Source organism: Ranitomeya imitator, chromosome 3 (genome assembly GCF_032444005.1).
Source record: "Ranitomeya imitator isolate aRanImi1 chromosome 3, aRanImi1.pri, whole genome shotgun sequence".
Classification (NCBI taxonomy): domain Eukaryota; kingdom Metazoa; phylum Chordata; class Amphibia; order Anura; family Dendrobatidae; genus Ranitomeya; species Ranitomeya imitator.
Window position 1 is genome coordinate 757,802,671 of NC_091284.1, and position 17,494 is coordinate 757,820,164.

At 44.8% G+C, this 17,494-nt stretch overlaps 1 protein-coding gene across 1 annotated transcript in view; it reads right to left on the reverse strand.

The window, feature by feature from the left end:
- The window catches only part of BRCA2 (BRCA2 DNA repair associated), a 126,118-nt gene that overhangs the window by 5,785 nt on the left and 102,839 nt on the right, over positions 1 to 17,494 (reverse strand). Inside the window, exons 22-24 of the mRNA XM_069758994.1 lie at positions 11,140 to 11,306; positions 10,926 to 11,064; positions 10,263 to 10,519 (exon numbers count right to left, since the gene is read on the reverse strand). Coding sequence (XP_069615095.1) covers positions 10,263 to 10,519; positions 10,926 to 11,064; positions 11,140 to 11,306 — 563 coding nt within the window. The remainder of the gene's footprint in view (positions 1 to 10,262; positions 10,520 to 10,925; positions 11,065 to 11,139; positions 11,307 to 17,494) is intronic.

The following is a 17,494-nucleotide window of genomic DNA, read 5'->3' on the forward strand; positions in this document are numbered from 1 at the left end:
ACGTAGTATATAACACTGCCCACGTAGTATATAACACTGCCCACGTAGTATATAACACTGCCCACGTAGTATATAACACTGCCCACGTAGTATATAACACTGCCCACGTAGTATATAACACTGCCCACGTAGTATATAACACTGCCCACGTAGTATATAGCAGCCAGGCAGCATATAACAGCCCACGTAGTATATAACACAGGCCATGCAGTATATAACAGGCCACGCAGTATATAACACAGCCCACGCAGTATATAGCAGTGTGGGCACCGTACCCCTGTTAAAAAAAAAAATAATAAAAAAAAAAATAGTTATATGCTCACCCTCCGGCGTCCAGCGAAGATGTCCCAATGCGTGCGATGCTGCCGCCAGCTTCCGTTCCCAGTGATGCATTGCAAAATTACCCAGATGACTTAGCGGTCTCGCAAAGTCATTATGGGTAATTTCGCAATGCATCACTGGGAACGGAAGCTAGCGGCAGCATAGGCAGCATCAATGGTAAAAAATTGGTCCTTGATGGGGTGACACACTGGCGCTGACTGGAGGGGAGTAGGGAGGGGGTACTGCCTGGAGGAGAGTAGGGAGGGGCCAATTCGCGGCAGGACTAAGCCTGTCGCTAATTGAGTGACGTGGGATTTCCGTTAGACAGAAACAGACGGAAGTACCCTTTAGACGATTATATAGATAGATTTTTTTTTTTTTTTTTAATTTAAATAGATTTTTATTAACAATATAAAGAAGAACATCCGGATGCCATTTACATTGCATTATATCACATACACATTTTCTTATTTTCTTATTACAATACACCCCAACTACCCCCCTCCCCCCCTAAGACAGCTCATTCCCAATCTACAACCCACTGAGGCCTTCTCTGCCTCGTGTAGTTTATCCTTATCCAGGTCTTAAGAAACTCGACTTCTATACTCCTCAATCCAATTCAAGCCAAGGAGACCACATCTTATTATACATTTCTATTCTCCCCCTTTTTTTGCACACCCCCTTTTCCAATTTTAAACCATGTTGAACATATTGGAGAAATTCCCTTCTCGCAGGTGGTTCCGCATTAATCCAATTTCGTGCTATTACTTTCCTTGCCATGTAGAGTAACCTAGCAATTGCAATCTTCCAAGTATTGTCAACTCCAATTTCTTCCACATATCCCAGCACGCATACTATCGGGTCTCTAAGAACTCTGCACCTATACGCTACTTCAACCCGGCTCAAAACCACCACCCAAAAAGCAGCCAGCCTAGGACACGTCCACATCATGTGATATATTCCTGCATTCTCACTCGCACACCTCGGGCACTCAGAGTTAGCACGCAATCCCGCTTTGTATAGCACTTCCGGAGATTTATATACTCTATGCAGAATATATAACTGCGAGAGTCTATATGGCTCACTCAAGGATAGTCGCGGAACCCACTCCATCACCAATTCCCAGGTTTCATTCTCCATCGTCCCTACTTCCCTCTCCCACTTAGCTCTCGCCTTTATAGGGAAATCTAGCAAAAACGTGTGCATAAGGTCCTTGTACAGAGTAGAAATAACTCCCCTTGTAGTCCCGTCACCACACACATACTCCAACACAATATCTTCTTGAACTCTGATATCAACCTTCTTCTTCTGAACTCTAAAGGCATGTCTCATCTGCGCGTACTGATATACCCCTGTGGATCGCAGCCCAAATTCTACCTGCAATTGAGAAAAGGACTTCAATGCTTGCTGCTGAGTTATCTGGTGAACAAAACAAATTCCCTTATTCTGCCATTCCATCAGACCTCCCAAAGCCTCAAATTCCTTTAAATTGTTATTAGACCATATCGGTGTGAATTTAGTCAACCCTGTAACCCCACGAATCTGCCTTAGTCTATTCCATAGTTTACGAATCAGGAACAGGGTTGGGTATACTTTTCCCAAAGCGCCCAAAGAGCCATCCTCCAAACACCTAGCCATCGGTCGTCGGTCCGTCACCTCTTCCATTAGATGTTGTACTGCACTGGATGACGCCCCTTGCGCCCAGCCCTTCAAATGCTGGCTCTGTGCCGCAAGGAAGTATATTTCCGGGTTGGGCAAAGCCAAACCACCATCCTCCTTGGGTCGCTGAAGCGTCTCCAGGCTAATACGTGGATATTGTCTTCCCCATATCAAACTTCTAAAGAGGGCATTAATCTGCCTGAACTTCCCCCGCGGGATCCAAATTGGTGCGTTATGTAGAACATATAGAATTTTAGGCATCAGGACCATTTTAATAAGGTTTACCCTACCGACGACCGATAGATGTAGTTTATTCCAGGCATCTACCTTCGCCCTTGAGTACCCCCATAACAGGAGCCAAATTCCTTTGTAGGTACTCCGCAATTGGCACCGAGACATATATTCCAAGGTATTTAAATTTAGAAACCACCTGTAGCCTTTCATCACCAACATCCTCACTCACATTCTCTCCTACGTCATCCACCCTAAAAAGAACCGACTTATCCCAATTAATTGTCAATCCCGACACAGTACCAAATCTCTCCACAATTTCAATGGCCCCTCTTAGTGAATCGTCTGGATCTGCCAGGAACAGCAAAACATCATCCGTGTATAACGCTATTTTTTCCTCTATTTTCCCATACCTAAACCCAAGGACCCTATCAGACTGCCGAATCTTAGCAGCAAGAGGTTCTACAGCCAGCGCGAACAGGAGGGGCGAGAGCGGGCATCCCTGCCTAGTACCCCTAGCCAGCCCTATAGGTCGAGACAGCTCCCCGTTCACTCTAATTCTAGCCGACGGTGATGAATACAGCAGCTGTATCCAGGCCACAAACTGCGGCCCAAACCCCATACATTCCAACACCTGCCAGAGATATCCCCACTCAACACTGTCAAACGCCTTATGGGCATCTAGCGATACAATCACTCTTCGACCACCGTTATCAGACTCTACCTGCATATTTACATATAACCTCCGCAAATTGATCGCCGTGGATCTGTCAGGCATAAAGCCAGATTGGTCCGAATGCACCAGACTCGCAATAACACTAGAGAGTCGGAGAGCCAACACCTTGGCCAGAAGCTTGACATCAATAGTTAGTAAAGAAATTGGGCAGTACGACTCCGGTTTCCCCAAGTCCTTATCCTCCTTTGGAATAACCACTATTATGGCCTCTCTCATAGAGGCTGGCAAGCACCCACAGGACCTAGCTTCCTCCAGTACCATTTTTAATCTAGGAATCAACACTTCTGCCAACCCTTTATAGATCTCAGCGGGTAGCCCATCGACCCCAGGCGCCTTCCCATTAGCCATAGACATCAATGCCCGACTCAATTCCTCCTCAGTGATAGGGGCCTCAAGGCTCTCCCTATCTGCCTCATTCAGTCTCGGCAAATCCAGACCTTCCAAGAAAGTCAGTGTGTCCTCGACCGATTCACCAGCCCGAGAGGAATACAAATCTGCATAGAAGTCTGCAAAGGCCCTCAAAATTTCAGGCGTTTCCGTTATTCTACCTCCACTTACAGATCCCAAAGAGTGTATATATGAAGAACTTCTCTGAGCAGCAGCCACTACCGACAGCATATGACCCACTGTTTCTCCCTCCTGATAAAACAACACCCTTTGGAAATCCCGCTTCCTCTCAGCTTTGCCTAACAGAATTTTTTCCCAATGATTTTGTGCGCTTTTCATCCTTCTCTCTGCCTCAGGGGTTCCCAGTGTGGCCATCCCATCTTCTGCTTCCTTCAACTCCTCAACTGCCGCTTTTTCTGCCTCTCTCGTCCTCCGCTTACACCTACTAATGTCCCTAAACAGTAGTCCCCTCAGGTACGCCTTCATTGCATCCCAAATTGTAAGAGCGTCGGTACTTCCATCATTTAAAAGAAAAAATTCCGCCACCTCCCTTCCTATACTTTCCAACTCAATACTCTGTAACCAATTAGGATGAATCTTCCATTCTCTCCCACTTAGCGAGCGAGCCCCCTCCAATCTAACTTCTACTTCAATTGGACTATGGTCCGACAAGGCCCTTGGCAGATATCTCACCTCCCCAACCAGTGTGTCCAAAATCCTGTTACCCAGAGCCATATCAATCCTAGAGAGCGTGGCATGCGCTGGCGAATAACATGAGTACCCTCTCTCTCCAACGTGTCTAACCCTCCAAAGATCAATCATGCCTATCTCCTGTATATAGGTGCCAAATGTTGTTATATGTCCCTCCGACCTATTCTGAGTATTCTTATTTTTGTCCCAATAATCATCACAGATGTTGTTTAGATCTCCGATAATTATTAACGGTGTCGGTCCCCATCTTTCCACTCGCTCCATTACTTCTCTGATTTTCCTGCTAGAGTAGGGAGGCGGAATATACATCGCGGCAACACACAGCATCACTCCATACAATATACACCGAATTAGTACATACTGTCCCTCCACATCCACATATACCTTCGCCTCCTCATACTGAACTCCCGCTGGAACCAAGATTGAGACTCCTCTTGCGTACGTGGAGAAGGTAGAATGATAACCCTTCGGAATCCACCGACTATTCAGGACATCCACCTTCTCCCTTACCAAATGTGTCTCCAGCAAGCATATCATTGAGGCCCGTTGGTCTCTTGCATATTGCAAACACGCTGCACGTCTGGATTTCTCCCCTAGGCCTCTCACATTCCAGCTCAAAATTTTAAAACGGGTCCCCATCACTTGACTCATCTTCACTAAAAGTATCATCATTTTTGAGAACAAGCTGTCCAACTACCCTCCCCCCCCCCCCTCCCAACTCCCCCTCTCCCCCATCCCCCCTCACATCTAACCTTTCCACCTCTTTTCAAGAGTGGGGCATCATCGCCCATAGCGAACACTCCGTTTGGCATTACCTTCCCAACCCTCCTCCCACCACTGTACATAACAGGATTTCAGACATTTTGAAAAATAACATGTCTCAAAATATTTCAAACAGAGAATTATTTACACACACAAGAAACCTGCATACACTTAAAATATGCCGCTTACCCTTCCTCCCTCCTTCCCAGCATCCATTACACCATCCCTTTAACTTTAACCGAATACAATCCAGCTCCCTTCTTCACCACCCATACCCCCTGGTTTGTCAATCACATGACTCTATGCCCCCTGACAAATAAGTAACCAAAATCAGACTCTTCCCACAGTTTCAGTCTCCTTTTCCTTTAAGCTTTTTAGCATTAATATCGATCCACTGGGTAGCGTCCTCCGGCTTCTGGAAAAAATGAATTTTATCAAACGCCACCACCCTCAGTCTTGCTGGGAACATCATGGAATACTGCACACCCAATTCCCTCAGCCGTCTCTTGATACCCGTGAACATCATCCGTTGTCTCTGCACCAAAGTAGAATAGTCTGGGTAGATAGCAATCTTTTGGCCTTCAACTGTCAGATCCGTCATGTCTCTGGCCTTCCTCAGGATTATGTCTCTGTCTCTATAATTTAGAATTTTGGCAAGCATGGTACGGGGATTCGCTCCAGGGACAGGTGGTTTCGGTGGGACCCTATGCGCTCTTTCTACCGTGAACACTTTTGTTAGCGCCATATCTCCAAATGTCTCTAACAGCCAGTTTTCAATATACTCCGTTGGATTCCTCCCTTCAGCTTTTTCAGGGATGCCCACTATGCGGATATTATTTCTTCTGGACCTGTTCTCAAGGTCCTCATTTTTTGCCGCCAATTCAGCTATTGCTTGAGTGAACTTTTTCTCTGCTTTTTGCAGCTGCACTATATGGTCTTCTGCAGTGCTCACTCTCTCCTCTACCTCCCCCACACGTTTGTCAATCTTCTGCATGGCTGCGTTTATCTGGGCTGTGTCTCCCTTAACCTCCTGTATCTGTAAGGTCAGAGACTGTTTACATGAAGAGACTCGCGCAAAAACGTTTCTTAGGGTAGGCTCAGCTTCTGGCGCCATTTCCTCGGGTCCCCCTTCTGCCACCGCCATTTTACTCTCCTTTCTCCCCTGTTGTACCTCATGTTCTCCTGCTGGGCTCTCCTCCTCCTCCTCCTCTTCGGTATCAGCTCCGGCTCCCTCCTCTGCGGCCTCCGCTCTCGCAAACTGCTGGAGCTTTGCCGCCACTTCCATGCGCTTTCTGCATGCGGCGTTCTCCTTGTCTGCCTTCTCCCTTGTGTCGGCGCCATCTTGGATAGCGCCTGCCTCCCCGGCTCCCGCGTCCTTCTGCCGTCTCCTTGTCATTTTCGCTGGTTTAAGCGCTACCGATCAGCGCTACCGGGTTCTACAAGTCTCCCCGCACCGACAAGCCCCTTCAGGGACCAAACAGCAGCGGCTCTGCAGGATTTTAAGATGTACAGCGGCGGGAGCTCACAGCCGCACGTCCGCTCACATGGACTCTCAGGCCACGCCCCCATATAGATAGATTTTTAGATCACCATTGATTCTGTGGTGCTGTACATGACAACAGGTTACATACAAGATACAAATATAAAATTACAGAGAACAAACAATGACAGACTGGCACAGACAGCGCGAGGGCCCTGACCTTGCGGTCTTACAGTCTACAGGGCAATGGGGAAGCAGGCAGGTTGGGAGGTTGCGGCAGCGCCGGTGGTGGTGAGGTGGCAGGGGGTTATTGTGGGCTGTGAGAGTTCTTGAAAAGATGCTTTTTCAAGTTTCATCTGAAATTTCCAAACGAGGTGGAATCAGTCGTGTTGAGGCATAGAATACCAAAGTATGGGGGATTCTTGGGAAAAGCATCGCAGGCGATTGGGTGAGGAACATATAAGTGTGGAGGAGAGAAGATGGTCTCGAGAGGACTGGCGATTACGTGTTGGAAGATATCGGGAGATTAGTTCAGAGATATATGGAGGAGACATTATGGAGTATACAGACAGGATGGCATTCTGTGATTTTATCCCATATTCCAATAACACACTGACAGGGAATTTTGATTGTGGACAGCGATGATTATGTCTGTAAAGTGCTGCGGAATTAGTGGCGCTATATAAAAGAGGGAAATAAATACTAAGCTTTTATGGATTTATTAATGGAGCTTAATGGAGTTATGTTCCTGTATCCATATACAAAGGAGGGACTAGCGACTTCACACCTGAACAAACTGATAGGAAATGTTTCTAGAAAATACTAATTCCTTATTCATGCTACCTGCAGACACATGTGGATTGTGTGTCCGGCACACATTTCATGCACAGACTATATGGATAATATAGACTACTGTATCCAGCATGTGCCTGTCGCATAATGCAGGTCTATATACATTGTGAAGACTGTGTGCAATCTTAATCTACAAGTATGTGCACATGAAGTTTTTTGAGAATTTTTTTTTTTCTTTAGCAGAAATTGGGTATGGTGTAGCCTTTTAGCTTTTTTTTTTTTTTTTTTTTTTAGAGAAAACTTAGCAGAACCTTTAAGTTTTTGAGTTTTGTATTTTTGGAGAGGATTTTAAGTGTCATCTCGGTTTCTGCTCCAAAAACTCCTCAAAATACTATTTGTGCGCATAGCCACTGAGCTGAAACTTTCCAAATTTCAAAACTCCTCTGAAACTGGAGTTTCTGCTCAATTTCTGCTTCGAAGCCTCAGCATAGTGACAGTTTTTCTTTGTCACAAAAGGGTATGTTCACACTATCATGCCTGCAGGTCAAAAATAGGGATTTTTGTGTACTCACTGTAAAATCCTTTTCTCCGAGCCATTCATTGGGGGACACAGACCGTGGGCAGGAGGGTTTATACTGCAGGGGAGGAGCTAACTTTTTTGTATCACTTAGTGTCAGCCTCCTATTGGCAGCAGCATACACCCACGGTCTGTGTCCCCCAATGAGGCGAAGGAGAAACTGTGACTGTACTTGGTAAACATGCTGAAGCAATGAGGGTATTTACACATGTAACAAAAAAAATTTTCAGAGGGGTTTGTGCTCAAAAAATCCAATTTCTGGACCAGACATGTGGGAGAGATTTAAACAACACATCCACATGCTGTTGAATTTTTCCATGAAGGAGGTTTGGATAAGAATTTCAGGATTTTCACTTTATGACGCTGTTGAGTTCAGCAAAGGAAACCCACAAGTCAGTGCACTATGGCCCAAGAAACATGGATCTACGAATTCAGTTTTTAACATAGATTCCCTGATTCATCAGAACTAGTGATTGTCATGCCGGTCTTGGTGCGGGGGCGTGTAGGAGTCAGACACTCCTGGTTCATTAAAAGACATGTCGGACGAGTGATGTGCACCTCGCCACAAATCTTACTCTAGTCATGAATTAGACAAGTTGTGGCGTCCCTTTTGGTGGAGCTGGGTAAAACTGGTGTGGAAACACCAAAATGACTGTATATACTCCAGTATAAGCTGACCCGAGTATAAGCCGACCCCCCTAATTTTGCCACAAAAAACTGGGAAAACTTAATGACTCGAGTATAAGCCTAGGGTAGGAAATGCAGCAGCTACTGGTAAATTTCAAAAATAAAAATAGATACCAATAAAAGTAAAATTAATTGAGACATCAGTAGGTTAAGTGTTTTTGAATATCCATATTGAATCAGGAGCCCCATATAATGCTCCATACAGTTCATGATGGGCCCCATAAGATGCTCCATATTAAAATATGCCCCATATAATGATGCATAAGGTTTATGATGGGCCCAATAAGATGCTTCATACAAAAATATGGCCCATATAATGCTGCACAAAGGTTAATGATGGCCCCTTAAGATGCTCCATAGAAATATTTGCTTCATATAATGCTGCCTTAAGGTTGATTATGGCCCCATAAGATGCTCCATAGAAAATGTGCCCCATATAATGCTGCACAAAGGTTGATTATGACCCCATACGATGCTCCATAGAAACATTTGCCCCATATAATGCTGCATTAAGGTTGATTATGGCCCCATAAGATGCTCCATAGAAAATGTGCCTTCATATAATGCTGCATTAAAGGGAATTAGAGTACTTGTGCTCCATAGTTGGCGCGTGTGCAATGCAATCTTCGGTAGTGCATGCGCAGTATGCTTTGTCCAACTGCGGGCAAAGCCGAAAAGCATTACTGCGCATTACTTCCGGGACATAGTGCGCGGGCGCATGCGCAGTAATGCTTTTCGGCTTTGCCCACAGTTGGGCAAAGCATACTGCGCGTGCGCGACCGAAGATTGCATTACGCACGCGCCAACTATGGAGCACAAGTACTCTAATTCACTAACATATTGCGGACAACAGGGACGGACGGGGTGAAGAAATGAAGATGAAAAGCCGCCCATCGGACAGGTAAAAAGTCATTTAAATATCCCGCCAATTTGAGGTGACAGAGTCCCTTTAAGGTTGACTATGGCCCCATATGATGCTGCATAAAGGTTGATTATGGCCCCATATGATACTCCATAGAAACATTTGTCCAATATGCTGCTGCTGTGATTTAAAAAAAAAAATAATTGCATACTCACCTCTTGTCCTGAGCAGGCGGGGACACCAGAACTTGCGATATTCACCTGTCCCTGCTCCACCGCCGCCCTGTGTCTTCCGTCTTTCTGCAGTGACTGTTCAGGCAGAGGGCGGCGCGCACACTAAACACGTCATCTGGCCCTCTGACCTGAACGTCACAGCCAGAGGACGCGGAAGACAGAGCGGCGCGCGGCAGTGGAACGGGGACAGGTGAATATTGCATGGCTCACCTCCCCCATTATACACACCCTCCCGGCACGGTCCCTGCTTCTCCGATGCGATGGCGCGGCAGCTTGTTCCTGTGTTTAGCGGTCACTGGTACCGCTCATTAAAGTAATGAATATGCGGCTCCACCCCTACGGGAGTGGAGTCGCATCCATATTCAATACATTAATGAGCAGTACCATGTGACCGCTGAACACAGGAAGAGCTGCGGGTGCCGCAGAAGCAAGGACATGCAGAGACGTGCCGGGAGGTGAGTATGATGTGACAGCTGCCACTCCCCCGCCGACCCCCTGGGACTATGACTTGAGTATAAGCCGAGAGGGGCACTTTCAGCCTAAAAAAATAGGCTGAAAGTCTCGGGTTATACTCGAGTATATACGGTAATCTAATTTTTGCAGAACTCCATGTTGCGACTTTTCAAAGCAATTTAAGAAATAATTCTGGCATAATTGCTTTGATTAACTGGGGCCACAGAGTTGACTTTGTGTTTGCCAAGGATTTGTAGCAAAAACAAGTCAGAGGATTCAAACTGAAAACAACAGAGAAGTGAAGATACTTGCTGGTTAGGTTATAGGCCACCAATGAGGCATTTATATTACTAGTTTCTCGGTTTAGATACCTGTATGGACTGCCGAAGTTTCTGAATACCTCTTTGGAGGTGCTGCTCTTTGGGATTTGCTGCAATAAAGGACCGATCTCCAGCAAACAATACAGGAACTCCAGACATGTGCTCTGACCTCCAGCGCAGATTGGCAGCAGCGATGAAGGTGCTCGGTCTGGTGGGCTCTTCCAGGGCCAGCTGTCCCAGGTCTGTATAGAACTTCAGTACTACAACATTACTCGTCTCATCCGACAAATAAACCAGGGGAGCAGCGCCTAAAATGTTCAATATTTGTGCTCATATTTAACATTACAGACAGGGAAAATGATTACAATTCAATATTTCAGTTCTTGAAGGTTGAGACAGATTTTACATTTATGATGAGTCCATGGGGGAATTTATTTCTCAGATACATGAGTTTGTCATAACTGAAAGGTACCACATATATTTATTGCAGGCTATGTTTAGTGCATAGCAAATATAAGTCTGATGTGAACATAGTATATGTATATATCCCAGATTTAGAGGAATATTGTAGGACCATATGAACAGCATTTGGAGCAGACTTGTTTTATTTAGGGCTATGGTGCCATGTGAGGTGACAGGCCGTGACACGACCCTATTGACAATTGTTAGATGCCATGTTTCGGCGTGTAGCACTGGTCGTATAGGCCATTATACCTGGTTTTAGTTGTGTGCAGATCACCAGTCCCACCACATCCACTTCTCCGTACGCAGCAGTGAAATGAGGCTCCAAAAACTGACTAAACTCCGTCACTTGCCTCTCAGTGTAAATCTGCTCTAGAACGTCCTGTAGGGGCTGATAATAAACATTTCCCCATGATAATATGCAGGATATAACCCTCCAGTGAGGGCTCATCTCAGATTCTCTTACCGGCAGCTCCTGGAACTGTGTCTTCTTGGTGGCGGTCAGCTGCACCGCGGCCGTGTCAGATCTTCCCTTTGACGGAGAAGCTGCCAGCTGATAGATCTTGAAACGTCCTCCCTCTTTTAGCAGTGAGACTACATCAGGTAATGGGCGCCATATGTTTAACATGTAAGCTGTGTAAAGGATATAAAGTATACACCGCACAATATTATCATGTCGCCCAGAACTCTGTCCCAAGCTTATGGAGCACTGCCTGCACATTTCACAAGTCTTTTGTCATCTACATGGCTCGATCATTTACAAAATTGTACAAGCTTAGGGAAGCAGACATTTTAATATCCTCATGTAAAAAAAAAAATATTCTACTGCTCATGATACCTATGATCTGGAATTTGCCCCTGCTCTAGATTGATCTGCTCATGATGCCCACGACCTGGCATTTGCCCCTGCCTAGATTGATCTGCTCATGATGCCCACAACCTGGCATATGTCCCTGCTCTAGATTGATCTGCTCATGATGCCCACAACCTGGCATATGTCCCTGCTCTAGATTGATCTGCTCATGATACCCACGACCTGGCATTTGCCCATGCTCTAGATTGATCTGCTCATGATACCTATGATGTGACATTTGCCCCTGCTCTAGATTGACCTGCTCATGATACCCACGACCTGGCATTTGCCTGTGCTCTAGATTGATCTGCTCACGATATCAATAACCTGGCGTTTGCTCATGCTCTAGATTGATCTGCTCATGATACTCATGACCTAGGCGTTTGCCCCTGCTCTAGATTGATCTGCTCACGATATCCATAACCTGGCGTTTGCCCCTGCTCTAGATTGATCTGCTCACAATATCCATAACCTGGTGGTTGCCCCTGCTCTAGAATGATCTGCTCACGATATCCATAACCTGGCGTTTGCCCCTGCTCTAGATTGATCTGCTCACGATATCCATAACCTGGTGGTTGCCCCTGCTCTAGATTGATCTGCTCATGATACCTATGACCTGACATTTGCCCCTGCTCTAGATTGAGCTGCTCATGATACCCATGAACTGGCGTTTGCCCCTGCTCTAGATTGACCTGCTCATGATACCCATGAACTGGCGTTTGCCCCTGATCTAGATTGATCTGTTTATGATACCTATGACCTGGCATTTGACCCTGCTCTAGATTGATGGTGCAGTGAGATGTGCAGATTTGATTCTGTCAATGACCCTAAAGGCGCTGGTTTACTGTCCTGTTTATACATGATGATTAACACTGGGAATCTAAAGCTATGTGCACACGTTCAGGAAAGTGTGCAGAATTTTCCTGAGCAAATGCGTTTTTTTGCGGATTTTTCACGGTTTTTTCCGGAGCTTCCCAATGCAATAATATAGCGGCAAAAAATCTGCAAAATTAATGAAGATGCTCCGTTTTTTACCGCGATGCGTTTTTTTTCGCGGAAAAAAACACAGCATGTGCACAAACATTGTGGAATGCATTAAAAATGATTGATGTTTATTTAAGCATTTTGTTCCTCGGAAACCGGCCAAAAAAACGCAAAAAATCCTGAACGTGTTCACATAGCCTCATAGTTCTTTCCCCACACAGCTCGTTATCAGTGTGGAGACCAGACTGAACCAAAGGATCCATTTTGTCTCCCAGATGAAATCTGCTTCTGCACAGCAAACTTGACATTTCCTTTTATAGAAGTAATCACGCGCGCATTTCTCCTTGATATTGTAGCCTTTCACCCACATACCAGATATTGTAACTTTTCACTAGTATAGATTTGCTTTGTAAGTGATTATGAAATATGAGCGCTTGTGCGCATGTCTGTAAATGCCTAACTTCTTACTATATAAAGAAGGGGGAGCGCCCAGTGAGGCAGGCGTGCTCCGGGGCTACCCCTGTTTATGAACACACAACCTTTGTGCTGCGTGTCATTTACTTGGATTCCTCAATCCAGGAAGCCAGGGACGGAAGAGGACTCAACATTTCTTGGCGCCCGAAACAGGGACCCGAGGCGAGAGTGTCTACTCGAGATTCACCTACGGATACGGACAACGGAGATCTGGGATAATGGACGGCAAATGAATTGAAAAACCTGGCCAGGTAAGAGACATTATTAGTTCTCTTTTATCTGCCCTGTATTATCCGAAAGATCTCTACGAGCCGTGTCACGCTGGGTTAGTCTAGTAGTGAGTAGATACCTATAAAACTGGGGTTACCATATTGTATAGATTTATGAGTCCTGTCCCTGGCAGTGTGTGAACAAGTGTGAAGGTTGTGGCATGTTATGAAAGAAGGATAAAAGTACGTAGAACAATAAGCCGAAATTGTTAGGACAAGTCTTATTAGTGAAGTCAGCCTAACTGGGTCATGTGGTTGCGTCCTTTCGGGGAGACCTCCGCCCATGCTTGACTCTCTTTGAGAAACTTGTTCCTTCATTTTTGGATAAGAGTTTGATAGAATGAGCCCAGGACACGAGTCCATGAGCCTGGGACAAGTATGATAACAGAGACGGAGAGTTTGGTGATCTGTTTGGTGTTGCTGATCCTGTTTGCGTGCATTGTAGGAATCAAGTTTATTCTGCACATTAGAAAGAACGGAGCAGATCAGCCCTTCAATATCTTAGCTCCCTAGGAAAGAAGACAACGAGACATCACTCTAGTGAGGTGATTGTCCAAACGTCACCTAGGATAAGTGTAGCTATTATTGAAAAGAAAAATGGGAAATAAACAGACAAAATCCGTCTTAGGACAAGTAGAAGCAAAAGATATCATACAGGAAAGATGTGGAAAGACAGTCAGAAGGCAGATCAGAAGGGTAAGAGAAAAATTGGGAATTTCAGAAGCACTTATGTTTAGCACTGAATGGGAAAGACTGAGTAAAGAACGAGGTGGAATTATCAAAGACAATGGGTGGGAAGAAATCATACACTGTATGATAAAGGTCTCAAAAACAGCTAAAGAGGAGAATTGGAAGTATGATCCAGACACTTCCAAATGGAGTATGGGTACGGGAAAATGTTGTGCCACGACTCATTCAGTTCCTCCTCCTTACCTAGATCCGAATGTTCAACCATTTGTACCTTCTGAAGGAGGACAAACCAAACCAAATTTATATCCTGGGTTAAATGGGGTGGAAGGATGGGTGTGCAAAAATTGTGGCCAGCAGAATCCAGACTGGAGAACTGAATGTTCTGCCTGTGGGGCCCCCAGAGGTCATCAATTGTTAGCTCCTGTTAGGATAGTACCGAAACCCTTCAGAGAAACTGGTGTAGATGGAGCAATGGCAACTAGATATCACCAAACCCGACAATACTTCCCTTGGTCCCCCGCTGAAGGAATGTCTCTTCTACATAATGCACCAGATCCTACCCAGTACCCAGTTAGATTCGCACAGTATATACAGCAAATTATGCAGACTCATGCAGGAGTCTGGGCAGATGGAGAGGAATTATGTAGAATGAAAATGACTCCTGGTCTCTTCCAGGAACTGCTAACACATCTACAGGGACACAGGCCACAGGTGGGACAGGAGCTACAAGAGGGACAAGGTGCCTTACAAACGATAGAATCAGGAACACAATTTGTAGACCATTTAATAGTTTTCATGAGGCAGAAACAGAGGCAGAGAGGAACAACGGGAGTGGTGGCTCAGAGACCTGGACAATCGGTAGATGACTATTATCTAGGGGTAGAGAATAATTTTAGAGATGAAGGAATAGATCTAACCGCTCCAGGAATGATGAGGTTAATTACAAAAACCTTTATAGATGGATTGTCTCCAAAAGTAAAGGAAAAACTTAAGGCTGCAACTCCTGATTGGAGAACCTTGGAAGACCCACACTTGGCCAGGCAAAAAGCCGTAGGGATAGAGTTGGATTTAAGAGAAAATCATAAGCCTGTCAGAATAGCGCAAGCAAACACAACAGGTGGAAGGGCAAGACATAATTTTCCCTGTCATTACTGCAAGAAACCAGGACATTTCCAGAAAGAATGTAGAAAGAAGCAGGCAGACATAAAATCAGGAAAATTTGTACCAAAGAATAAGCCCTCAGACATCCAACAGACATCCATAGTGGATGGTCCCATACCAGACTCAGATTGACTCAATGTGTTACAAACTTCCCTACCAGCTAGAAGACCTATAATACAGGTGAATGTGGGGGGGAAGAGAGATTCCATTTTTAATAGATACAGGTGCAACTTCCTCAATTTTGAATCAAGATTTTCTTCCAAACCCGGAAGATATTTCACAACAAACAACTTTTGCTGAGGGTTATGATGGGGTAATTCAAACACTACCATACACTGTGCCCCTAGAGGTCTCCTTAGGACCTAAATGTTTTGCATCCAGATTTTTGTATGCCAGAGGTGCCCCAACATGTTTGTTGGGAACTGATGTCTTGAAGAAATTAGAAGCTAACATCAATTTTAGGGAAGATGGCACAGTCATGCTGACTATCCCTGATGATGCGGAAACATTAGAACAATATGTCAGAATTCAGGCTTTTGAGGATTATACTGAAGAAAAAGAGTACACCACAGATCTAGACCTCTCAACAGTCCCAGAAACACTGTGGGCACAGGGTGACACTGATGTGGGATTATTGCATATCTCTCCTGTAAAACTATCTGTGCAACCAGGAACTGTTCTCCCACAGCTCAGACAATACCCTGTGAGTGCCCAGCAGGAACTAGCGATTACAAAACAGATAGAGGGATATAGAGAGAAAGGGGTTTTGGTAGAGATACAATCACCTGCTAACACTCCTCTGTATCCAGTCAAAAAGAGAACTCTTGATAAGGGTTCTATGCCCAAATATCGTATGGTACATGATCTAAGAGAAATAAACAAAGTTCTAGATCCAATCACCCCAGTTGTACCCAATCCTCATACGTTACTATCACAGATACCAGCCAGTTCTCAAGTGTTTACTGTAATAGATCTTTCAAATGCATTTTTCTCGGTTCCTTTACACCAAGACAGTTGGCATTTGTTTGCATTTACATTTAAGGGCAAACAGTTGGCGTGGACACGCCTTCCACAGGGAATGATACACTACTCTTTATTCAAATGCCCTACAAACAGTCCTTCAGAGGTTTGAACCCGAACCACAGGTAGTAATTTTGCAGTATGTGGATGACCTACTACTTTGCTGCCCAGATCTAGAAACTGCAGAAAGGTCCACTGTGAGTTTACTATGTTTCCTAGAAAAAGAAGGGTGTAAAGTGAATAGACAAAAGCTACAAGTTTGTCAGACCAAAGTGGTCTTTCTAGGTCATTGCATTTCTCAAGGTAAAAAGCATCTTACACCTCAAAGAACTGAAGCAATAAGACAGATGAATGAGCCTAGAAATCATAAACAGCTACGAGCATTTTTAGGAATAGTGTCTCATTGTAGACAATGGATTATACATGCCAGTCAACTAATGCAACCACTGTATGACTGTGTAAAAAGTGAACCTTATTTGTTGACAAAAGAAGGTCAGATTTCGTTCCAACAATTAAAAGATGCCCTTGTTTCAGCTCCAGCGTTAGGGCTACCAGACTACACCAAACCATTTCAGCTTATGGCTGCAGAAGTTGATTCCCATGCTACAGGAGTTCTTACCCAGAAGCATGCAGGGAAACAAAGACCAATTGCATATCTTTCAGCAAGGTTAGATCCCGTAGCTAGAGCAGCGCCAACCTGTGTACGTGTAGTTGTTGCTGTCTCACTATTGTTGGACAAAGCATCAGAAATTGTCCTAGAGCATCCACTCACAGTTCAAACTACACATGATGTTTATGGGATATTAAACCAGGTCCAACCAAAACACATCTCCATGGCCAGACATTTGCGGCTTCAGTGTTCTTTGCTGCTACCCTCCACTATCACATTTGCAAGGCTTCAGACTCTCAATTTAGCTACACTGCTACCTCTCGAGTCTGAAGGGGGGAATAAGGACACTGATACACACACAAATTTTTTCCCTACAGACACATGATTGTACAGAGCTCATTTTACAAGAAACGGTAGGCTTACCCAATGTATCCGAAACACCACTTCAAAATCCAGATTTAGAGCTGTTTATAGATGGTAGTAGGTTTGCAGATGACACAGGTAACTTCCATACAGGGTATGCAGTTGTGTCAGGATCTGAAACTCTCAAAGCAGAACCACTTCCACCGAAACAATCTGCACAAGAAGCAGAACTAACAGCATTGATTGAAGCTCTAAAAATAGCTGAGAATCAGACAGCTAATATATACACTGATTCTAGGTATGCACATGGTATTGTGTTTGATTTTGGAGTAATCTGGAGAGCTAGAGGTTACATGACAGCGTCAGGACAACCTGTAAAACATGCTTCTCTGATCAA